General features: G+C 42.1%; 1 protein-coding gene across 6 annotated transcripts in view; it reads left to right on the forward strand.

Moving 5' to 3' along the window:
* Window positions 1-26,078, forward strand: part of NFATC1 (nuclear factor of activated T cells 1) — a 109,141-nt gene that overhangs the window by 67,416 nt on the left and 15,647 nt on the right. For 3 of the 6 annotated variants that reach the window (XM_086842983.1, XM_086842979.1, XM_086843028.1), the window contains exon 9: window positions 10,689-11,375. In XM_086842983.1, coding sequence (XP_086699109.1) covers window positions 10,689-11,375 — 687 coding nt within the window. The remainder of the gene's footprint in view (window positions 1-10,688; window positions 11,376-26,078) is intronic. The other 3 variants (XM_086843006.1, XM_086843017.1, XM_086842994.1) reach the window with 2 other exon arrangements.

Genomic DNA, 26,078 nt, shown 5'->3' on the forward strand with positions numbered 1-26,078 from the left:
ACCTGAGTCAAGAACCACTGGGTGATCAGAAAAAATGTAGATGAGATAAGCATGACTTTGGCCCAGGTAATGCTTTGTCTGTTGTTCAAACAAATCCCACAAACAGAGAACGTGTAGAGTTTTGACAAGCAAATGTCAGTGATCATGAAGTGTAAGATGTGGTTTTACACAAATCAGACAGTATCCTGTAATCTGTTGCTTCTTCTTCTTCTTCTTCTTCTTCTTCTTCTTCTTCTTCTTCTTCTTCTTCTTCTTCTGTGCTTTAGGACTAATCAAATGCTATATTTCAGTGCCTACTGTAGTTTTGCAGGTAGTTCTGTGTGAGGCAGCTTTTAAAACTTCATGATGCACATCAGACATAGATTTTACAGCTCAACTGGACTGTGCCAAAGCAAAATACCAGATGTGGACTAAAGAATAAATATGGTGTGAGTCCCCTGGCTGTGCTGCTGGGGTGGGTGTGGGCACATGCAGACCAGTGGGAGAGCCATGGGCTCACTGTGCAGCTCCCACCCCCACTGCGGGGCAGTAGGAGCTCCTATTTCTCCTCATTCCCTAGGGGAAAAGAGCCAGTGGATCCAGGGACACGTGACCTCACTCATCCCACCTCCCATGGATGGTCCCATGGCATCTCCATGGAGCACAGCTCTGTGACATGCAGCCAGCACAAGCTGCCATCTCCAGCAGTGTTATTTCACCGCCACAGGGCTTCTCCCGTGCTGTGGAGATGCGGCAGGATTGTACCTTCCCTCTGTTAGCTCAAGTGTATGGCAGAGCAGGGACTTACATGGTGAAGATGAGTTTCTGCTTCAGTAATAAAAAGAAACTGCTGTAAAAATGAAAACCTTACTGTTCTGTAAATGTAAAGTTTAAATAACAAAGTAAAACAGAAAGTAGATGCTTCGCAAAAGGAGCCAAGATCTTGAAAACAGGCTTGCTTAAGTCTTTGGCTTGGGATAGACTGTAAACCTAAGTACTCATAATCCACTTTTCATTGAAATTTTGATTTACTGTTCTGCTAAATTTGAGCAACTTCTGAATCCTGTATTGTACAGAAATGACTGTAATGTCATTTTTTTTTAGTATTACTTCAATGATATGCATCACTGAGCAATTGCATATCAGTTTTGTCCTGGAGCCTGCAGGTTGTAGTCTCTTGAGACTCCTCCACAGACATGCCTGGCACAGAAATATAAGTAGTTTCCATACCATTCTGACACAGGTGAATTCCTGCAGCTCATATGGTAAGTACTGACACATTTTGCATTGCCACATCCCACCAGAATTTGAGAAGGAGGGCCCTGGACCAGGCACTACAGTCAGGAGTCTGAGCAGAGCACAATGAGCAGACCTTTGGATGTTCAGCTTTTAAAGTGCCTCCACTGCTGTGGCTCTGCACAGGGGGGCTCTGCAGGTCCATTTTGTGCAGCAGAACATTTTGGAAAACCGTGTTTCAGGGTTAAACTAACCCAGAGAAGTTAAACTAACCCTGAAGAAGTTAAACTAACCCTGAAGAAGAACACGGGAGTGTGTGCTGTGGTTCCAAATCCTGTGTTTTCATCTAAGAAAGCTGAAGGACTTCTCCTGCTCTGAAGACTTTAAACAATGAATGATAAGGATTAGATGTATGTCTGTTTAGATTTCTTTTAAGTAGGTACAAAAAATAGAGGAAATGTGTTCAAGAACTTATTTTTTCAGATAGGAGCGAGTGTTCTCTGTGTATTCTGTTATTCAACAAGTATTGATATCAAGAATGTTGAACACAGGAAAGTTTTTCTATGAATTTTATTTAGACAAGAAGTGATATTTGACGAACCAAAGACAGGCTAGTTTGTCTAGGAAATACTTAATAAAAAGGAAAAAGGAAAGTTGGTGTGTTTCTTCTACTGGAATGAAAAATACGCTTTTGCAGAGTTGATGAAGTATTTCCAGTTTCTGTTTCTGTCAGGCTTCTTAATTGTCAAAGCATTATTAAACGATCATTTCATTGCTTCTAGTATTTATTAAAATGGTGTTGATATTCTGGGTAACTGTTACTCTGAGATGCGTTTCACTACCCACGGGGCCAGATTTCCAACTGCACAGCCATCACTCACAGAGATAATTTTTCTGCAATTCCTTTTGCCTCCTTGCAGTTATCTGCACAAGTCTCTGAGATGTTGAGCTCCTCTGAAAACCTGGCCACAGTGACTTGGTGGGGATGGCAGTCCTTTGAATCTGTGGGTGTGGAGTCGTGCTGAGAACCTGCCTGTGGTGATTAGATGTGTCTCAATATTGGGGTTTACAGCCCAGGGGCAAAGATGTGATGGTCCTGGCACTGTAGAATAGAATCATAGAATATCTCAAGTGGGAAGGGACCCATGAGGATTATTATGCCCAACTCCCCACTCCTCGCAGGACCACCCCTTGATGCACATCTGAAAAAGCTGAGTGCTGCCCATGGCACATTGTTGTCAGCATTCCCCTGACTTACTGCCTCTGCTCTAAAATTATCCCCCCTCTAAAATTATCACCATACAGATGGGTGCAACAACACTTTTGTCATGGCTTCGTTGAGCAGCCATGCCTCTGTTTCACCTCAGTCCTTCCACCCACACCTCTCTCTAAGTTAAAAGATGACATCAGCCCCCTTAGCAGAAATGAGGATGCAAAGTGTTACCACTCTAATGTGACACAGCTTGTGGCTTGTGCTGATTGTCTCCTGACACCTCTCACCTCTCAGTATTTGTTGAATTTTCCTAATTGAAGTTGGCAAAATTATTAGCCTAGTCCTTTATGCAGAACAATGGTGATTTGGGGGCTGCTGGGGGAGCAGGGCCAAATGCTGGGACCGTAACCGGTGGCTGGTGCAATACGACCTCAGCAGTGCCTCAACAAGGGGAGGGGATGGAGTGTGGCTGAGTCAGGCCTGGAGCCTTGGACCTGCTGGAGGTGTTTTCATCCCCAAGAGCATCTGGACTGCTGAAAAGCCAGGACAGGGCAACAGAAGGGATGGCGTGGAAGGTTGGACCCAGGAGACTTATTTTTCGGTGAAAATAGGAATCATGGTTACTCATTTTTACACTGTACACTGACACAGTTTATTTCATTTTGGCTGATGGTTACTTTTGTCATTTAGCAGAGTAACTAAAAGCAGGTGAGGTTTTGTCATAGCCCTGTTCTCATTTATGACCATCACGAAGTTCCTCACCGCTGGGTGTATCAGCCCCTCCACTCCCATCCAGGAGCCATGGGTGTTACCGCTGAAGATTAATAGATCACATGGATACAGGTCGAGGTGTGGTGAAAGGAAGAGAAAGTTTATTTTTCCTCCCAGGATTTATAGGCTTCTTACCACGGTCAGGGATTGGATGGTCATGATAACACTTTCCCACTGCACTGGCCATGAGAGATGCCCATCACAGGACGTGTAACAGAAAGTATGTACACATATCTATGTTTACAGTTACTGTCCTGGGAAAGTCCTTAGAAAACTATGTTAGCAAGCTCAAAAGCTGAGTTTTCAGGGCGACACATGGGAGGTCTGTGCAGGAGCAGAGGAGGCACGTGTTGCACTCACCTCAGATGCTGGGTACCCACTGGAGCTGCCCACGCTTTGTGCATTGCCCACACTTCATCCAGGTGGCTTCCATTTTCAGCAGTCAGAGCCCAGCCAGCTGCATCTGACCTGCAGACAGAGTCTGGCTTGATCTGTAGGGAGAGGCATGTGGAGAACGCTGCCTCTCTGTGGTGCTCCAACTTCCTGGAAAGCCAGGAAAAAGCATCACCTGTGTGATGGCCCTGAGAAAGGCAGGAGTGGACAAGCACTATGTAGAAACACCTGGCTGTGTCTGAACATAAGCAGTGATCACCCCTAATAGTTAACTTCCAGTGCATAAAATTGTCTTTTGTCAGTACCTCAATATTCAAATACTCCCCTTCAGATCTAAAAAAACTCAGCCTGTAGTTTTGGTCATTGAACTCCTCTGCATGAGCATTTTGAGGATTCCTTGCCTTGCTTCCCGGTGATTTTATATGCAAGTACAAGATAAGGTCAGCACTGGTGGTGTAACGTGTAGCATCATCAAAAAAGACTTCAACCCAGTGGATTTTAACATCTGACAGAGGTGACATAGAAAGCCTTGGGCAGTGCCCAAGTGCCAAGCCTGTGCCGAGGCAGGGGGTTGTGCACAGTTAAATATCCAGTTGAAGGCAGTAGTGGAGCCAGGTGCTGCACCACACTGTGGAAGCAGCAGTAGAACAGCCCAAGTGGGCATATCACAAGACTTTCCTATTGAACACTATTTTCCTATTGAACACTGGAGGATTTAACAAAGTGTTATGGTGGAAAATTGTGCCTTTTAAGAATTTTTATCTCCTTCTTTTGAAAGAAAGCTAATGCATAATCTCCTGTACTAGCACAACCCAAAATGCCCTCCACCTACCTTCTACTTCTCCCCACCTGGTTTAGCAGGGCATGCAACAAGCTACCATATATAATCTTCTGTCTCATAAATATGTGTAGAATAACCTAATAGTTTAACAGCTGTGGAAAAGCATTAGCAAATGAGTTAGCTGCAAAGCACTTCCAAATCAGATAATGTCACTGTCCGAGATTATGTGGTGAGGTGTATGTACAAGGTTTCCACCTCCCCAGAGCTATTCTTGTATAAAATTGTACATATTCATCTGAACCTGTAAAAACCTATACAAAAACCCAAAAAGGGCAGGCAGGCAGACATTTTTGAGAATTAGCCCTCATGATGAGCAGCACCAGTAGTAGTGTACTAGCAAGAGAGGGTGAGTTCAGATAGTTTTGCAGATAAAAGTTGCACACACACGTGTGCTCCCTGCACTGTCTTGATAGCAAGAGGCTTCCTTTGTGTCTGAGTCACCACGTGCTGGATTTAGTAACTAAAAGCAAAGGCTTGATAGGAGCTTGACCTTTAAAAATGCTTTGGTTTAATAGGTGCCTAGGGAAAACACCAAGTTCACAGACAGCATCTGCACAGGTCCCTGTAGTTGACTGTCTCACAAGATCCTTGGGACTGAGTGCTCAGCCCTTGTCACTGAGATTGCCACTGCTGCACATGTGTTGGCAGGGCATTTCAGAAAGCTTTGCTCAGCCACTGCTGCTCGGGGGTTACTGAAGCAAGGATTATGTTTTGTGAGGACAGCCAGCCCCTTGCCTCTCCCCAGCAGCAGCCACTCCACTGTCAGAGCAAGGGGTGAGGCCTCAAGTATGCTGGATCCAGCCAGTGCTGAGGCAGCAGCCAGGATTTTGTCTTTGCACAAATCCAGAATAGCTAAACTGTACAAGGAGATGTGTCCACATCCCTAATTAGTCTCTGGTCGACCAGCAGCAAAGCAGTGACGGGAGCTGGGGTGATCTATGCAGTGTCTTCTGAAGGTGTGCTGCCAGTATCAAAACTGACTGACACAGATTGATTTCAAAGGCACAAACAGCCTTTTGGAGCTCAACTCAGTAATGGAAATTTAGATACTTAACTCCTCAGCTCTCTTTGAAAGTCTCATCCCAAATTCTTACCAATTGCCAGACATTTAGTCCAGAAGTTGAAGAAATGTGTGTGTGCACATGATGAAAAAAGTAGTGTTTTGATTTTCATGCTCTTAACTGAAATCTGTGTGCAGGTGCCAGGGAGCTACATCATAGTCTGCACCATGAAAGGAAGCTATTTTGTTGGATAGGTTCAATCAAACTTAAGGGTAAAATAAATATATTTTAGTGCCATAAATGTCTACACTGATAATACTACATAGAAATGGGAATTTTATAGTTGCATGTTAATCATGATAAACATGATTAGATTTTATTTTTTCAGTTCACATATTTTAATAACACACCCCCCCCCCAAAAAAAAAGAGTTGTAAAACCCATCTGGATTGCTGAAGTGTGAAAGCAAACACACACTTTTTAGAATTGTCAAAAAATATATATAGTTTATATCTGTGCACTTTCTGACTCCCTTTACTGAATGTGCATGATTTATTATTTTTCTTCTAAGTTTGATATATTAACTTTTTACCTGCTAGAAAGGCCTTTCATTGAAATGTGGGCTTGGAGAACTGGCTGAAATATTTCTCCCAGATTCAGACACACACACAGAAGGACCATTGTCTTCCACCAGTGCCTTGGTATGATGTCATAACCCTGATCTCTCTGAGTAAGAAGCTTTGATTTATAGCTAGGGCTGCTGCCAATTCATGGTTCTCAGAACTTCATATTAAATTAGATGACATAATGACATGAGTTCAGAGTCTAAGACGGCATCACCAAACCACTGAAAACCAATTAGAAATTAATTTGCTTATCAGACTAATTTAGAACAGTGACCTCTGTCATATTTTAATATTCAAAATTGAGGACTGTTTAAAACTGTCAGCTGACCTAATGCATTGAGAAATAACAGGCATTTAAAATTGCACTGAACCAAACTTTCATTCTTTTTTGCCTTTTTAGGGCAAGGGCCAGATCCTTCAACACTCTTAAATGAATAATGTTGCTTCTGAGTCTGAGCGTACGTAGAAAAAGTATCATCTCTTGTGTTTACAATTTCACAAATTCTGGCTTCATTGATGCAGTTTATTGTAGGCAAAACTCGGCGTATGGCAAATTCAGTCACAGTTTTTCCTTCTAGTCAGCTGAGAGTCTGCAAGGCTGGGTGCTACCTCAGCACCACGGAGCAGTTCTGAGACAGAACAATTGTTCTATTTGGTTCTAATCTCTGCTGGATTTAAGAAGTGACTGTTCCCGCTGGAAGTGCTCACAGGTTATGAACAGCTGTAGGGCTCTGCAGTTAATTGCCAGCCCAGGCCTGCTGTGTGACTGACTAGGAGTTTCTCTTTTAGCTGGCAGGGTTTTACCAAGTCATTCAAGATTTGAAATATTTGAGCCAGAAGTGGTTAGGCTGATACCGTTCTCTGTTAAATATTAATCCTGAGAAAATTAGCAGTACTGTCTATGTCACCTTGCATCTCCCTGTGTGATATACTTGCTTGTGGAAGTCAGTGAAAATGGAAATGGATGTGTGTTATGGCAGCTAGCTTACCATGCCTCCATGGAGGTGTATAACAGGACTCAAAACCTCTTTTTTGATCTTGGATTTGTAAAGACTTGCAGTTTGTCAAGCCTGAGTCAGTAAGTAAGTGGTAACACAAGTACCCAGCTGGCCAGTCCTGTCCACTGTGTTGTCTCGTGCAGGGGATTCCCCTGTGAACTGCCCAGGGTTCTCCTGTGTAGGGCCTTGATTTGGACTTGATCCTTGAGGGTCCCTTCCAAGTCAGGGTATTCTGTGATTTTCCTATCTAGGAGAAAACGGTGAAGGCGGGTACTAAGGTTGTATCCTGTTCTAAGTCAGGTGCAATTGCTCGCCTCAGCTGAGCATCTCAGTTCCCCAGAAGTCAGTGAGACAGTGGGTGAGGGTGTGTTAGTTCCTTGTAGCCTCATTACAGTGTTGGAGTAGCACCATAAGACACTGTGATAGTGAGTGGGTAGCCAGCAAGTAAATTACAGCCTGTTCCTGCATTGGGCTGGGGAGGTGTGCCTTGAAATACCCTTAGCTCTTACTTTGTGCCTCTAAAGTCCTTTGAAACGTGGAAGTAAACAGTTGCCCTTTCAAAAAAAGAGTATGAGGTGATTTACACCAACTTTTGACACAATCAGAGCATTTTCAGAATGACCAGATCAGACCCACAGGTAGTTTGAGTTGAGTTTGCAAATACAAACTTTGGCAGAGATTTTTGGCCTTTGTTACTCTGTTTGTTGAAGATGCATAGGCTGGGGAGAAGCAGGTAATGGGACAGAGTAGCATAAATAAACCATTAACTGATGTAAAGTAGCAATTTGTGGTATTGTGTCCTCCACAAGTCAAGTACTACAGTTATTCATAAATATACTTATTGTAGTAAAATTGTATTTTAGTAAAATACTGAAGATGGGATCTGGCCGGAAAGGGGGAATATTAGTGTCTTGTGTTTCTTCTGACATGCTCAGCTTTACGGGACTGATTCCAGATCACCTGAATCACTGGTAATGGTTTCTCATGGGGAAAAAAAAAATCCTACAGACCTTCACTCTCCAACTGGTACCTCATGAAGATGTTTGCAGTTTTTTAGAGGGGGTTGAGTGGCTGCTATCCCAGTCTGTGTGATGCTTGCACTCACTCTGCACAGGGTTAATGGCTATGCAGCTGGCAAAACACAGAAAAGTCAGATACAAATCCCTTCACCATTTCAGCAGGAATACTTTTCCTGTCTTCCAGTGTGATACTTATTCTAGTGATGAGATTCACATACAAACAAAAGTATATCATATCGAGTAAGGGCTGACTTTTTTTACTGTGTTGAAAAAATACATTAAAAAAGATAACAAAGACATTACAGTTGAACAAGTTCAGGCAACTCTAAGCATAAGTGCAGGTAGCATTTGTCCATTTAAAGACAATTTTTTTCCCATTGCATTAAATAACTGATGCCCATAAGTAATAGTTCAAAGCAAAACAACCCTGACTTGCCCTGACCAGTCTTTGTTTTCCCTCTGAATTTGTAGGCACCAGTGTCTTTGGTTGCTGTCACCAACTCCAAGTGACTTTTTTGGACTAACAGGTGTGGAATAGAGTCCCTCCCACCCATCAGTCCTTCTTCTGGTGCAGAGCAGGACTTACTGGTGGTCCTCCGTGGTGGCTGCAGTGTGTGTATCTCAGTGTAGCTACACACAAAAAGAGATTCATAGCATTCATGACCACTAATCAGACCTCTAAATGGACCCCATGGCATTGCTTTTGTAAAGAGAAACTCACACTGAAGTGAGAAAAAAGTGTTTGGTGCACCAGGTAGCAAAGGTGTTCTGCTGAAGGGCTGCAATGGAAAGCCAGCCTGAGATCAGGAGCCTGCCTTCTGTAAAGCCTCCAGCCTGCCTGCCACCAGGGCTATAACCTTTCCCTAGGTTATAACAAGTCAGACAACTCCAGGGTTTATTGGAGTTGTAATTGCCAGTGGTTGAGCTTGAAATTATTTAGCACAGGTGTTTCTATAACAGTGATATATTGGGAAAATTCAGTGTTCAACAACCATCATATTTCCAGCTGTGCTGTGGTTAGTGCTAGCACAGTGAACCTAATATAAAACATGTGAGAATATTTGCTAGCTCAGGAACTTGTTAAAGGTATTTTCTTACAATATCTGAGTTGTTGTGTTTATCTAGGTGCGTTTCTTCAGTCTTGCATTTTCCTAAAGGGTGTGATAGTGGTTTTGTAAAGCTGTCACTGAACTTGGAATCTGCTTCTCTGCAACCAAGTGCATTATTAGCCCTGCTAGCCAATGTGCATCACACAAGCTGGTGAAAATAAGATTATGAGAAATCCAATGACAGTCCCTCACACCTAGAGTATTTGTCTTGAGCAGCACCTGTGCATCTGTTACAAATATAGGCCTGTTTTTACTAGGGTGCTAGAAATCTTGAAACAAGTGTTGCAAGCATCTACATGTAAAAGAACATAAAAGGAACAAAGTTTACAAGGGGCTGGGGGACTGTAAAACAAGGGTAGTGAAGTGCATTCACCACCAACAAAATCTATGAGTGTTAAAAGAGGTTTTATATGTGCAGATGGACACGTGTGTTTTAAGGGGCTCAAAAAGACTCATACACAAACATAATAAATGGCTGGACAATGTGTAAGGGTTTTGTAAAACACATGCAAATAAAAATACAGTCAGAGACACTCATGCAACACACATGTATCTGAGCTGAGTTGTGAAAAGGTGTTTCATTATTAACTTCATGCCACAATGGGTTGATTATTAGAATATTATGAAAACTATTCTCTGCTGTCACCAGAAAATTTTTAGAAAGAAGATAAATGCCACTGTGCATCCATACTTGATCATATGAATTAGAGTTGCATGCGTCTAGGAAAAAAAAATACATCTACAGTCTAGCTTGGTCCTATTATTAGTAATTTTCCTGATAGACAAAGTGGGTCAGTTTTACCTGTGCACTGCATCTGTTGTAGGAGAGGCTTCACAGGTACCTTCCTTCGATTTGAGAGAGAAAGCAAATGTTGAAAAAACACTTCAGTTTGAGAGAGGGTCTTTCTTTGATTTGAGAAAGCCGGTCTGCATTTGTCATGACTGAGTTGATGCTCACTAACAATCATTTCTGTCCACATTGTGGTACTTTTTAGAGACATGACAGCTTAGGGTATCGTTTGGGACACTTGGTCGTGTATCTTTACAACTTTATTTTCATTGAAATCTAAAAGCCCCATCTCTACCTGATTATGCTCCAGTTTACTGCGTGTACAGACATTTATCAAATGGGCCATCGGTAGCTGTAGAAATGCAGTAGTCTATCCAAGTTAAAATTCTTGCCTTGATTACTACAAATCCATGGAGCCCTTGGGTCCAAAGCTTCCACTGAAGCACAGCTATTTGCAAATAGATTTTTATAGCACATTAGTGCTGGAGGAGAGTCCAAAGAAAATAGTCCTTTTCAATATTAGAACCAGCTGTGACTTTCTTGTGCTGATGACTCATTCATTTTTTTTTATAGGGTGGGAGAACTAGGCAAAAGACACACAGAGTCTTATTCACGACGTTGTTTGTTTTGCAAAGGGTATCCTAGCCACAAGCCAACTTGATCATACCAATACGCAACTCATGTTTATTTAAAACCTTTTTTCTTTTAACAGTTCCAATTATAAAAACAGAACCCACAGATGACTATGAGCCTGCTCAAACCTGTGGACCAATGAACCAAGGCTTAAGCCCTCTCTCTAAACCGTACTACAGTCAGCAGATCATGATGCCCCCTGATCCTGGTTCGTGCCTCGTGGCCGGCTTTGCCTCCTGTCAGCAGAGAAACGCTGTGATGTCACCTTCTCCCAACGCAAGCCCCAAGCTGCACGACCTTTCGTCCTCTCCTTACAAGTGCATCCCCAACCCGGGCCACAGTCACCTCGGACTTCAGCAGCCCCCTGGAGGTGTCCCCACCATACAGGAAGTGCCAAGGTCTATAGTTGTGCACCCAAGCCCCCCCGAGCAATCATCTCACGTCATGCTGCAGCCGCAGGTGAGTCAACATCTGAGCAGTAGCTGTCCCCTTGGTTATCAACAAACACTCTATCCCAACAGTCCCTCTTCTCCAGTTCCATCTGTTACCCAAGAGCCAACCTATTTGCAGTCCTGCAGTCCAACTCACTCATCCATAATGGGTCAACAGCAGCAGCAACTGCCGAAGGTTCACAGAAATGAGTCTCCAACAACCCAACCACTGTCATTGCCAGAGTTGCATGAGGAAAGTAATCATAATTTGGCCCCTATTCCTGTAACGATCAAGCGAGAACCTGAGGAATTGGACCAGATGTACCTGGATGATGGTAAGTCTTCCACAGCACAGGTTTGCGTTCACCATGTTGCTCTATCAGTGAGTTCCCTTAACCTCCCCTTCTTTTGAATCCTGGTGGAAAAAAGGTTCCGTTAATAGTCTGGTGGAAAAGTGTGGACTTTGCTTGGATTGTCTTTATACAGGAAAGGGCCCTTTCATTTCATTTGCAATAATGAGAACACATTATCTAAGCATTAAATGTTGTTAGTTAGCATAGAGCTCTAGCTGCATAACCAATAGCTATGTTGTAATAATCTTAACTGTATGTTCTTGGCTTACGCCCATGCCAGTGACCTGTGGAGCTGCAGTGAAAACATATTTAACATTGTCCCACTCATAATGCGGTGAAACGTCGGATGTGCAAACCTGTTCACTCAAACTAAATGTTCAACTGCTCTACTTCAGTTGAGAAGCTTCAAATTAAAAATGGAGGCATATCTTTCAGCATTACTTTTCAGTCTGTTTGAATCTGATGTTAAGACTATCTTTTTTTTCCCTGTTTTTATTGTGGCCTTGCTGCATTTTCTTTTTTTTATGATTTTACTGGTTTTGTAAGATCCTGTATGTACATATATTCTACATGCAGCACTGGAAGTTGAAATGCTGTGATAAACTTGTAAGACCCTAGTTTCCAAATATTTATTAGTTGAATGTAATAAAAGGGATAATATGGAATTTGGTGATGTCACCAATTGCGATTGATGAACTGCGATTAGCATTTGCTGCTAATTATCGTAGTTGTATTCTGGACCCTTACTTTAATGTGAATTCCCTTGCAATAACCACATAACTTTATATAACATATCATGCTAGTTGATGAAGAAATGCCACTTAAATGGCTGCATTGAAACTAATTGGTGCCAAGGAACATCTGAATGTTATTGTCCTTCAGGGAGAATTTAGGGACAATTCATTGCACTGTTTCTTTTAAAAAAGGACATTTTGTCATTCTATTGTAAACAGCATGCTACTCACTGAATTAGGATTGCAAATTAATGTTCTGGAGCCTGAGTAGCAGCTCTTTGCTTTTCGACTCTAGGAAAATTACTTTTCTTTACAGAAGTTATTGGTTGCATGATAGAGAGGTCTAGGGAACGTCTCCTAATTAGGAAATAAGGTCACTAGTTTTGCACAGCACATCTTTTTGACAAGGTTTTCTTCACACAGTGTGCATTTTTATCACTTACCATGCTGCAAGGAGCATGATTTCAACAAGCTAAATGGGAAATGTACACAAACCAAAAAAAGACACGCCAGAGTTTTGGGTTTGAGAAAAAAACGAATTTAAGGAGGAGAGTTTAGATCAATCTAAACCTAGAGAATAGCTGTCTTTTGTAAGAAAGCGCAATAAAGGGGCAGCCTTCCTGCCTGACCTCTCAAAAATCCATCAAGCTCTTCTCTGACAGAACCATAAAAGCTGCTTTTGGCTGGTCCCTACTGGAGAGATGGGACTGTTTCTCGAGGTAGAAGGGTGAATGAAGCTCCTCAGCCATGTCTGCTTTAGTTTTCTCATGGAGGAACAGAGGAACTTGGATGCCATGTGGTCTGAGAGAGTGGTTTTAGCATTTTCATCAATGCTCATTCTCTCTGACAAAGTGTAAATGGTTTAGCCTTTAACCTCATCTCTGTTCCATCACTCTCCTCTGGACAAACATGCACACCAGTCCTCTAACAGATGATCAGAACTAATTGTAGAAGCCACGATGTACATCTGCACTGATACTTGAGGTTGACTTTGAAGATCTCTTCAGCTAGCCAAATCCAGATATACTTCCCTTTGGCATCCAGCAGGCTTTCAGAATCATTCTGTGGCTGACCACAAGATCTGTAGACCAAGAAAGAGGTAACAGTCCTGGTAACCGTATGTAATAGGAAGAAACCCAAGCCCTTGTAGTTCAGTGAATTAAGTATCACCAATTCCCTCTAAGGAGGTCAATCAGAAATGGCTAAAATGATCTTTAGGTTTGTCTCAGGTGTCGCACTGATGGAGCTCAACCCACATGAGCTGTCTTTTCCTTTCTAAACCTTATCTCACTGCCCAAAGAAAGGGTCATCCACTCTATGTATATCTGAACTGGACTACTACCCACTTCATATTTGCCTCAGTATCTGAACGAAGGGCTAAAGGCAGGAAGTGTTTCTTGATGGATTTGTGCTGGCCAAAACACCCTATTCAAACCATGCAGAGCTCTGGCATGCTTCAGACACGCAGCACAGGAGCATGAAGCTGTGAGTCAGGCTGGAAGCCTGTTTAGGTGTATGCTATATGCGTTTCATGAAGGCAGCATTGTCACCACCACTGCGGACATTGGTTTCACATTACATTTAATCTGATGAAACTGCAGGCTCCTATGGAAAGGGTGGCCTCAATCCATCTTGCTCTGTCACATGTTCTTGCTGCTTTCTTCGAGTCATATCAATTGATTATGGAGCAGCAGAGCAGGCTAATGGAAAATTAGCCTGCCCAAAATAGCAAAATCCACATAGTTTTCTGTTAGGTCAGCTCGTGGAATCACGTCCAGTAGCTGGATCCAGCCCTCGAGAGGAGGGCAAGAAGCCTGGTGCTGTGAGTCGAGGGGTGCTACAGGGTCACTCTGGGTGTCAGAAGCCCACCAGTAGGCCAGGTCAGGTGTGAATTGAAGCTACTTCTGATGTGATCTTATCCTCCCCAGCATCTGTCCAGTCACTCATCCTGTTTTGGTTAAAAATCCCCTTCTCGTGCTCACCTGTCAATTATGGAAGGAAAACATTGCACGGTCTCAAAGAGTAGTTTGACTGCCTGGAAACCACTAGTGATTGCTCCTGGTGTCACAGGGGGTGCTGCTCACTGAGATCAGCATGGGAAAGGCAAAGCACCTATGCAGCACCCTGGTGCCTGGTGCTGTTTCATTCACACCTCTGACCATAACAGTGGAACAAGGGATCGTGAGTTTTGGCCAGTGGCTCGTACCAAATAGGAGCAACTCAGTTTTCCATGTGCCTTTTTATTAAAATAGGAGCTTTTTGAAGTTATCACCATTTTTAATTACTAGTATATCCACCTATAAGTGTTCTTGTTGGAAGAGTGGGTGGAATATCTGTAGCACTTGTGAACGATATGAAAGCCTGAGACAGGTCAGGTGTCTCTAACTGCTTTCCTTGCCTGCTGCTCCAAGTATAACAACTCTTTTCCTCATACCTGATTAATAAAGTATTTTAATGACATTAAAAATTAAATTCTCAAAGCATCAGTCATTTTAATATGTATATCTTCATAGTATCTTGTAGCTATTTAATACCTCCAGTTTTATCTAAAATTATTTAAGAAGTGTGAGGTATTGACATCTAACATATTTAGGGAACTACCAGAAAAATAAAATACCCAATTGATATTCCCAGATTATAACTGATAAAATTTTAGTTGCTTGTTTACCAATTGATTTATGTATCTAATATTCATAGAGCAGTTTTGTACCAGTATGAGCAGAAATCTTTTGGTTTCATCTTATGGGTTCAAAGTAATATTCATTCCTTTACTTCTGGAATATGTCCAAATATAGACCATTTACACTGCAAAGTATAGATGGAAATAAACTATCAAAGAATTTATATAAATAGAGGTTCTTTATATGACATTTTTCTGCTTTGGTAAAGGCAGGTAGCTGAAGAAATATAAAGAGAGCACACAAAGAGAATTCCATTTTGGCAAGTAAGTTCTGGTCTTGGCAATCTTATTTTAAATCAAAATCTACAGTAGCCACCTGGGCTACTCATTAAATGTGCTGCCCATTTCAGTATGTGAATTATGTGATTCCACATATAGAACGCATTTATAACTCACGCCGTAAAGTGATACCTGATATATTATGGCTATGCTCTTGATACTGAAAGGGATCTGGCTTGGATACCAGCACCCGTTTCAAATCATTTTGAGTTCAGCCTCTTAGCAAAGATTACGGCTGACTGCCTTTGCTGCTTTCACAGGAAAATTTGATAAAAAGTGGTTGAAATTGTGACTTTTATGCCTGGTTTTGGTCCTCTGCAAGAGTCCATGGTCCTTTGCAGGAAGGAGAGGGAGTGTCTCCTGTCCTCTGCACCAGGAGCTCTTGCAAATATCTGCAGGACACTGGGGCACCCTGGTAGGTGATGCTGGGTCTGACGGTGTCTCCATGTACGTGTGCCACTCCTGCCATAGGCAGTGAATGTTAAAGCGATGTTTGCCTTTCAGATCTAACCTGGGAGGAGTGTGGGGTGCTAGGGAGCTAGAGCTCATGGAAAATCATTAGGCAGGCAGGCTTGTGATCTGTCCATGCTGTAATTTCCTTTAAATTACAATTATATTACAAAAGAAAATACATGTTATTTAGATATTGATGTGTCTTCTATACAGCCCTTTGAGACATGAAGTGGAATTAGTATTGCCCAAAGAGATGGATAGTTTGGGGAAGCTACAAGCTGATGAGAATTTTTCCAGGCCCCTTTAACCAGATGTGAAAATTTACCTAATTTATTTCTTTGACATCTTTCTATTTATATTTTTAGTGTGTTTCTCTCTGCAGTTACCTGACTAGTACTTGGGTCAAAAGCTCTGCTCGTCTGCTCTTGAACTAATCCTCCTTTTCTGTTGACTAGGGCAGCTCAGACAATTTTTCAGAATTTTAAATGCTTTTCTTAGTGGTAGAAGAAACCTGAAGCCAGAGGTAGGAGAGTGGAAGTTCACACAGCTTTCCGGACATCCAGGCAGCTGGGAACTGGCCATGCTCACAACAGGAGATGCTGTAGGTGACTTGAAATCACCTTCCTCGTCCCCATTTCCCTTTTCTGAACCTAGTGTAGCCTGTGTGGAACACAGAACTGAGCTCCAAGTCTTTCACCAGGATGGAGAATGCCAAAAGTACTTTTTAGGTTGTAATTGGCACTCCCACGAGCTATTAGATATTTTACCTGCAGCAGAATGACACTCATTTGTGAAGTTATTTCCTGCTGTTAGAATGTAGTTTTCATTACAGATGAAAAGGAAGCTATTTTGAAAAAGCAAGGGGGAAACACATTGTTACCAGCAGGAAAAAATGTATGACTTATATTCTCAGCAGATGTCAAGGTATACTGTACATTCTGTAATCTCATTTGTTATATTAATGCACAAAACTTTACAAAAGCAGTTTTTAATTGAAAGCAAATCAGCATCCTGGAAGATTCTTTAATCAAGGTACTTGATTATTCCGTGCTTGAGTACTGAAGGCCTGGCTTCTAATCTCAACTTTTGAGATGCAGTGGCAGCTTTGTTAAAATCAGGAGCACACTCCCATTACTGGTCAGGAGGCCAGGGTTCCATATGCTGTTGAAAAAAAATGCTTTCCAGAATGTCCTGAGTCCTCTGCAGGAGCCAGAACTGAAATAACAGTATCTGAAAGACAGATCTCCTGTCTGAAGTTTTGTATATTAATTCAGCCTCCTCCTCTCCACATGAATGCTTTCATAAAGGTCTCAGTCCTGATCTTGACTTGATCAGATCTATAAATCTTTACACAGTAAGATGAAAATACACAGGCCATAAACAAAGGTATCTGATGTTTGGATATGTGGCTAGCAGAAAGTATCAGAACCACATAATCATCTTTTTTAAAACAAGGAGGCTTTTGTTCTTGTGATTGTCTTTGCACAGCTGTGAGTTTTATAGCACCATGCCAATGAATGCACTCATTGCAACTTGTATTTTACTCTGAAAAGGTAAATTGGGAGTATTAAGCCCCCAATAAGTATGTAAAAGTGGCAAAACCACAGGTAAAGTGTTACTGAAAGCTGCAGTCCTGCCAGCCATTTCATTTTAAACATGGCTCTTTTAAATATAACTTTTGCAGTAAAAGCTGTAACTCCTGGATGTAATATGAGCTATTGCTAATGTCATTCCCATGAATTGCTTACAGTGTTGAGCCGTTAGATGTCTGACAAGTCCATATATCTCCTATACAGTATATATGAAAGTTTTTTGCGCCTAAACCATATGTCCTTTTTTTCACTTCTCTGTATTCTGGAAATGCACGTGGTTTGGTGATATAGTTTATTTGAACAGGAACCATAGCAGACAGAATTATTCTTTCGCTGAAATGTATCCTTTTTCATACATCTCAGCCTCATGATTAAAGCGATTGGCTCTTGAGGCGTTAAGTTTAGTCTGCTTCTGCCACAATTATGCCTTTGAAAACTCCTGAGTTCACCCAGTGATTTCCAGTAGTCCCAATGTCATTAGAACAACATGCAGGTAGTCTGTGAAGTCCAGTAACACTGTCTACACTTTTGGCTTGGGCGAGCTTTTCCCTTCCTCCCTTTTGGCCAAGCCTCGCAGCTCTGGGAGAAAACAAATAGCTTTCCTCATGGAAAGTTTTACTTAACCTGGCGTGGTGCCTGAGCCTAGACCCTCCTCGTGTCTAATGATGATTGAAAGTGTACATGCTACTGTGATAAAACATGCTGAGTCGCTAACATTTGGGGCTTGGGCTGTAGGCGATGAGTAAGGGAGGGCTGAAGTAATGCGTTCGAGTCAGACCTTCGGTGGACTTGCACGTCTGGGTTGGAGGGGGATCCTGTTACACGAAACCGCACGCCCACGGGAATGCGTTTTGCTGTTGCTAGCAGGTTTGATGAATTGGGTCTCCCAGGAGGCCTGCCAGAAGAAAGCCCCCAGAAGCACAGATGACCAGAGTAGGTGTCTTTCCTGGTTTTCTGCAGCCCCAGGTGTGCAGTTGCCCACAGAGCAGACCTGCCTACCTCTTAGCTGTGGTATGCTGTGAAATATAGTAGGGAACTTTGCTTTCTTTCAGCGTCAGCACTTACATTTCCAGGGAGGTCCTTGAGTCTCAGGCTTTCAAGAAAATGTCCCGTCCCTTTGGAGAAGTTCTTAGTGGCTCCAGCCCCATTCAGTGGTGCCAGACACTGGTGGAGGGAGCAGGAGGCTGACACCAAGCGACGGGAAAGCTGCAGAAAGCAGTGTTGAAAAAGCAGCCTCTGGCTGATTTGCATCTGCACACACACCTTCACGTTAACACTTGGAGTTATTAAGTGTTTGTCTGAAGCTGCATTGCTCCCCCTCTTTCCAGCTGAGAGCAGCTTGGAAGAAGTCGCTTCTCATTCCCATGCCAGATTCATTCTTCCATTTCTATATCAATGGCTGTTGGTGTTGCCATTTCAAATGGTAAAGGTTTTGTTGGTTATTTTCTGTAAGTTTTCCCTGGCAGTCAGGAGAGAAGAAGTTGCTGTGTCTGAGCCTTGGTAACATTTACATCTGCTTTTAAGCCTGGAGCAGTGCCAAGGAAAATACATGGCTTGCAGAAGCACAAGCTTCGTGAGAAAGCTTTGTTCCGATGCAAATTATTTTAGGAATATGTTGTTTGTTTGAATCGTTTCTGCTGAGCTGAGCAATATTAGCTGCTTAGGTGTGGCCTTGTGCCTTGGCCTCTGTGCTCTCGTGTCCTGAACCCCCTTCTTGTCAAAACATTTGTGGGGAAGTTGTGGTAGCAGGCCCCTCTTCTCAAGGGAGCAGAATACGGCGCAGGCCCCCGCAGCACCTCCGCAGAGCTGGGCTGGCAGCTCAGCCCAGCAAACACATCCATGTCAGAGGGAGCAGCCTCCCTGACTTCACATACAGCGCTCGTGGAGAGGCACTGGCGAGCTGCTGGATCCCCAAGCTGTGGAGGGCCTGCCTCTGCTCCCGCTTAAGTCAATAACACCGTTCCCTTTGGGTTCGTTGGGAACAGGACCAAGAGCGTGGCTGGTAGTTAAAGCACACATAATAGCTGCATTCATGGAAGCCTGGTCCCTGATAGACAGGCAGAGAGGGAGTTTTCCCAAGCAGATTTCTGCACGGCACCACTCATTGTTTCATCTGTGTCTGCAGGACAGCTGGGGGCTGGTCAGGGGCCTGATAGTGGCTTGACCATCGCTGCAGAGAGCAGGCTGCTTGATAACCTGGCTCCGGGTCTTTCCTCCTCTTTGAGGAGCTGATGCTGATTGCAACCAAAGGGGGCACAGCTTCCACAACAGGCTTATCACCAGGCTGGGAGGAAGCCTATGAAAAAAAGCAGACCCTCAAAATGTTCCCCTCCTCCTCTGTCACTGAGGAAGTCTGCAAAGCCTGGGCATTGAAAATACCTGGGAACAATCAGTGAGTAAGAAATACAGTAGGAAAACTGCAGTCCTGTTCCTCGCTGGCCAGCCTGGCTGGGTTTGGCAGCAAACCAGGGAGCTGGACCAGCCCTCTGTCTCCTTTACAGGCTTCACTTCTAGGTCTTCTACATTTTGCACACCATGAAACCTACTGCAAGACAAGTAGCAGAAGGCTGAGTGAGATGGTGCTGCAAGTGTGTCCAAACTCCCAAACAGTATTGTTCCTGAGCACATAAATTGCTGTGTGAGCACTGGAACGAACAGTCTTGAAAAAGCAATGCTAGAGGCTATCCAAATCCATAATTAGTGGATTAATTCTTTGATCCTTAGGTAGTCATAGCTCATTATCTAAGCCTCATGTAAATGCAAGAATGTTCCTCACTTGCCTTTCCTTTGCACAACTAAAACATGATTTCTCTCCTTAATTTTGGCTCTCCTGCAGCCAAACTGCTGCAGAGAATGCAGAAGACAAGATTTTACTCTTCATGTCTGTGCTGTCTAGATTACTTTTGATGTTAGATTTCTGTGGGAGCTAGGGCCAAAGATCTGCTCCATCTCATAACTCTTGTGATAGCCTTTGGGTTGCAGAATAGGTATTGCTGTAGATACTATGAATCCATTTTGATATCCTGGGAGCAGCAATTGGTTCCTTTTCTAATGCTTTGGGGAAAATACGTATTTTGGTGCCACCTCATAAGCAAAATCTTCTGCAGATAACTTAAGAAGTAGAAAAATTGCTATTTTAGATCACAAGAGAAGCCTCCAAAAATAACAAACTGAAGGATATTTCTTTTAACCTTTATTTCTATCCTGCATATGCAAATACATACATAGACAAAGTGTCTGAAGTCTATAAGTCTGTAAGACTTCGTGTTATAATTATTTTAATTGTTGTAGTTGTGATGGGCAAGAATGATCTAAGTCTCTTGTACTTGTTAATGCCTTCTGCACAAGGCATTAACATTTTCTCCAGGCATCTTCTTCTTACAGTACTGTCTTTGGGTCAGTAGTACTTGGAGGTTCAAATGTTCTTCTCAATCTAATGTGACTTTGTATGGAATTGTCATATAAGAAGAGAAACTGGTTCTGGTTTCTTTCAGTAACACTCTGTTTTGAGAAACTTCCCTGACTCATTAGCTGTTAACCACTGCATGGACCCCAGCAATCAAAGGCTAGTGCTCCCTGAATTTGCTAGAATTGATGCCACGCAAATTCCAGCTTTTGCAGAGTGTTGTAATGAATCCAAGTTTTGCCAAGTTGTACCTCAGCCAGACACTGCACAAGATCTCTCTGGAAGGGCCACCAGAAATGGAGATGGCTGTTCTATTCCAGACCCTGAGCTCCTAGGTAACTTTGAAAGAGTTCTCAGGCATTTTTTCTTGTTTTTTTCTTCTCCACAGAGAGTATGTTAGGATGAGGAAACACCTCATTACAAAAGAAAAAGAAGTAAAGATGATTCTAGGGCAGAAAGTGCCATCAGCTACAGAGAGACTATGCTTTTTGCCTCAGCAGACAAGCCCAGGGGCAATGGCTTCTTCGAAAACATCCCAGGAATTCTCCCACTGTTTCTGAAAACCTGTACTGGACCTTTACAGGCCAGAAAAGCACACTACCATCTATTTAAACCACTCACTCACAATTGGATGAGCTGTCACCACTTGGTAGGAGCCTGCAAACCTCCATTGTTACCAAACTGCTGATTTCTGCCCTGTTCAGCACATAGTCAGAGCTGTAGAGATACGGGTGACCGTGGTCTTTGGGGTTAGAGGGTTCAGGCTCACCTTTTCACAGTCTGATACCCCAGATATTTCATGCCATTTCAATGGTAAACTAAAGCCTTAAAGAGGAACCAGCAGTGCTGAAGTTAAGGAAAGGTTTGCCAGAAGGACATGCTAATGTGAAAGCAGCTTCTTGGTGCTATTTTAGTAGCTAACGCACAATTCCAGAGATAGCTGCAGCCCTCAGCTTAATTGGTGTGTGCTTGCTGGCAGAGGCAGATCTGTGCTGCAAGACACCAGGACCCTGAGTCAAAGCTGGGGCTCTGCATGGGCTGCAAAGGATTCAGCACGTTGGAAGGGATGAGGGGATGGGGCCCTTTGTGACAAGTAAATGTGTGTTTATAAATCTATTCTATTTGGGAAACTTAGCAAAGCAAACAACATAGAAGCTGTCTCATGAAGCTGTCACGGTCAGCAAGCATTTTAAAGTTTCAGACTTCGAGTATGGCTGTGAAACTACCTGATGGCGTAATTAGAGTGAAAGAAGGCCTGAGAAAAAGAGAAATGAAAGGAAGGTTAAATATAACACACCCATTAAAAAAAAAAAAAAAAAAAAAAAAGCATAGATAAATTCTGGAAGAAGAGGGGAAAGGATGAGTGTGGGTGTGAGAGAGAGGAGTTTGTCTAAAAGTGAAATGGTACATATGAGTAGTAAGAGCCCAGGATTTGACTGCCATGGAAAAGTGTGTCTAAAGAACACCTCACTTTGCCCCAAAATAATCTAAGTGTAGAGAAAAATGAGAGGAGATGATGAAATGAGCATTGTGCTCCTTAAACTTAAATAGATCCAAGGAGAGAGGGTAGAGGAGCCTTTCTGTCTGTATTGATCTGCAGTGAGATGGCTGCATAGCCTGCAGGTGGAAAGGTTTGTCGGTCAGCTCCCCTAGGGCAGGGCCTTCAAATAACCCCATAGCTTATTTCTGTATTCTATAAACAGGTTTTCTAAGGGGCAAGGAAAAGGCTTCAGAGCTGCCTCTGGGTGAAGAAAGTTCCCATAGGGAAACCAAAACCCCCTCAGAAATATGGTGGAAAGGAAGGGGGTGGGAAGCAGTCTTAGAATAAATATAGTCTCATCACCTGAACTTAGTGAGAAATTTTCATATCAGTTTTAAGGCTTAGAGTGTAACAGGGAATTCAGTAAAAATGAGGAAAATAAGAATTTATTACTGATTTTCCCCAGTTGGAACTACCCAGAAAAAATAGTGCTAGAAGGAGTAGAAGTGATCAGACCTTGAAAAGGCAGTTGAGGATTTGTAAAATCTCACTTTCAAAGATATAAACTGAAGAATAAAACAGGAAATCCCCTTACTTTTCAACTTTTGAAAGATGGCATTCAAGTTACATTTAGGATGTGATCCAAGTGCCATGAAAATTTTTTCCATCAACTTTGATGTATGTTCTAAAACAGGATGTGTTAAATCAGGGAAAATAATAACAGACTCTCAAGTAAATTAACAGAAGATTCACAACAGATTATGAATCACTGTATTAAAGAATCAGTTAGAGTCAGCTCTTTACATAAAGGCAAAGTAGTAGCAAAAGAAATTTTGAACTAGAAGAAATCAGAACATCTGCTGAAATTTCCAAAGCTATATTTAATATTATCTTAGGAAAAGCACCTGGACTGAATGGTGTCTCATCAAAAATTTTTAAGTGTTTCCAGACCAAAATCACTTGGACACTTCTGAAAAAAAATAAAAAAATAAAAAATCATCTGCTAAATAGAAGAGAAAACTCCTCTCTAATCCCTCCCCTTCCACTGAATTTTGTCGTTGGGAACATCACCATCTTAAACCACAGCACCTTCTGCTGCCATGAATTACTTTGCTGGAGCCAAGGCCTGCCCTTGCATAACAGTACCATTAGCTAACTGTAGGGTAGACTTTATTATTATAAGGAATATTTTGGATTCAAGCACTCAGCACAGAGGAGTGTATGAAAAGTGAGCAGACTTCGATAGAGATGCCAGATTTCCTGCCAAGGAATCTACAAATGCATGGACCTTTTCTTTGGTTGTTAGATTAATGTTCAGGAAAAAAATCTGCTTTTGAAATTTGCGGCAAATCTACTGTCATTTATTTTAGTGAGGAAGGGGATAGATAAGATAGATAAGACATGGTGTGAGTTGTGACCCTAAAAACGTTTGGTCAGCCAGCCAGAGGTCAGCCAGATGTACACCTGATGTTTCAGGGCTATTGTTATAGTTTCTCTGACAATAAAATCTGGATTTCTGCAGCAACCAACACGGTTTCTCTGCTGTCAGTTAAGAGCCTGCTTCAGGGAGGAGCTGACAGATGCTTATGACGCCAGATGAGGCTGTAGCGTGCTTTCTGTTGTTCATGATCCCCTGAGGGATGTGACCACCACCTCCCTGTGCCTATTTTTGGAAAAATAGCTGTGTTCAGAAAGTTGTGTGAAGACAGATTTACATTTCATATGAAAAACTTTCATTGGGGGGAAGCACCACTGAAGGGGGAAAGCCCCACATCTTGTGACACTAAAATGATTGTAAGAATTCTTTGCTGAGATGTGTAGGTGGGAATGTTTCTCGTAATATGGGAAAGACGTCTAGATTTTACATTGCTGCTGCAAAATGAAAATCTTATGAATGGGGGAACCTACCTTTGCATATTTTTGATAGAGGCAACTGGAGTAAGTCAGCATAGATCCATCTAATTGTAGTGCAGCTGCACTGATTTCTACCTGTTCAGACCCAAAATGGATTTATTTAAGAACGAATGTATTAGCTGCAGGGACAATTCTTCTAGCTTCATTCTTACTTGAGATTACCTTGCTTTTAAGTACTACCAGACATTTCTGTGTATCTTTTTCTTCTGCTTTTCCTTTGCAAACTTTTCTGTTATGTATCTGTCTCACATGCCAATGGAAATCAGGAAAGGAAATCAATTTGTATGAATGGACTTCATAAACTTCATGATTTACCAGTAATGAAATCCGGGTTTGCAGAATGAGAAATAATAGGGCTTTTCCAAAATATCTTAATCCTTGGCTGTGATTAGTGGCATAAAACGAACCATTCTTTCCTACGTGTCTAAAGTCCAAGTTGTGCTCCATGTGATATTCTTTCCAGTCTCATGTCAGTAAATAATTGCCATGCTGCTCTTTAGACTGTCTCCGACCTTCACTATGCTCGCTTTTCTTAACAAAAGTCAGGAATTGTTGCAGATTGAACTCCTGCTGTGATCTGATCTAGTCTAGTGTGAAAGGAAAGCTCGTTAATCCTACTCCCAAATTCCTTACCCAGTTTACTATAAATGTACTGCTCTATAAGCATATGTAATGCAGCACAGCCATAACAGTGCTTAAAACAGGATTAGGCAATGCCTCATATTTTCTAACTACTTCTACTTGTAGAGGAATACAAATTCACTCTCTTTGTATTGTCAAGGGTGACTTATTAAAAAAAAAAAAAAGGCTTAGCTAGTTTCAGTTTTATGATTTTTTTGCCAGAATATTATCTAGTCTGTCTAAACTTGGTCAGTTTGTTTAATTACCTGAATATGAACCAAATATGGTTCATATCTTAAAGAGTCTCTCTTGAAGATGGGAAGAACCAAGTACCTTAACATGATCTTGTTTTAGCAGCTAAAAATTGGCAGCTGTGCTGTGTACTCAAGTGAAGCAAAGATTTTTAGTTCTAGAGAATTGGTTTAAAATCTAGAAAAGAAAAACTACATTCTGCTACTAAAACCCTGTGCATGGCTTTCCACTATTCCCTGGGAAGTGGGTAGGGCTCTAGGATCACACTGTACCCACATGCATATGCACTAAAACCAGCACACTGAAGTAAACACAGAAATGTGCTTGTTCTGTTTGAGTGGTGGAAATCAGAAGTCTGCCAACCTCAGGGAAGTCTTGTGTGCTTCAAAATTCAGGCAAAATAAGAGAACTCATCCTCTTGCCTCTTTTGTGTATCAGCATTAAAACATTTCAAATGATCTTCTGGCAATAATGAACAAAATAGACTGTTTACAATACAGTGACTGGTATTTTTTCCTGCCAAGCCATCCGACCAGTACATTGCATATTTGTAGACTACCTTTCCAGATGTCTGTCTGTGCTTTATAAGAGCTTGATGCAAAGCTCATTGAAGCGAGTAGGAATTCTTCAGTTGTCTCCTGTGCTCTTTGGATCAGGCTCCAATTCACGATCATGATAACCTTCATTTAATACTCTTTTAAAAAGTCCTGTGTTGAAAAGAAATAATGCATTAAAATCTCTAATATTGGGTGAAAGTTTAAGGACTCAAAACTTGATGCAGACACAAGTCATAGATCCCAGAATAACTGTAAAATTACATTAATATGTTAGGGTAATGACACATACAATAACCTGAAATTCTACCTGTATTTCACTGATTGGCAGTGTTTCAAACATGCTCACTTTGGTTGTTTGGATGTGCTGATATTTTAAGCAATGTTTGTGTTGGTTGCAAGGGATCTCGAGGAGATCTCAATGTATTCTTGCATGCTGAATGGTGCATAAGTATATTTTGTTTGAGTGTGCCCCTTTGTGCCAGTAGGACAGAGACATTCTTCTCCTGCAGTTGTTCACATACAAATATATAAGGTCCCTTTGTGGGACCATTTTGGAAGTCTCTTTAGTGGCTGTACTCGTTCATGTGGTCTGTAACAAGACAATGACAACACTGCACCATGTGTTCTCCATGGAAAACAATGTAATTTCAACAATTTTCCATTTTCTGTGATGTTTTTCTCTAAAGAGGGGGCCTTCTGTTTGTGTACAAAGATTTC

The sequence above is a fragment of the Cyanistes caeruleus genome, chromosome 1 (genome assembly GCF_971803275.1).
Source record: "Cyanistes caeruleus chromosome 1, bCyaCae1.hap1.1, whole genome shotgun sequence".
NCBI lineage: Eukaryota > Metazoa > Chordata > Aves > Passeriformes > Paridae > Cyanistes > Cyanistes caeruleus.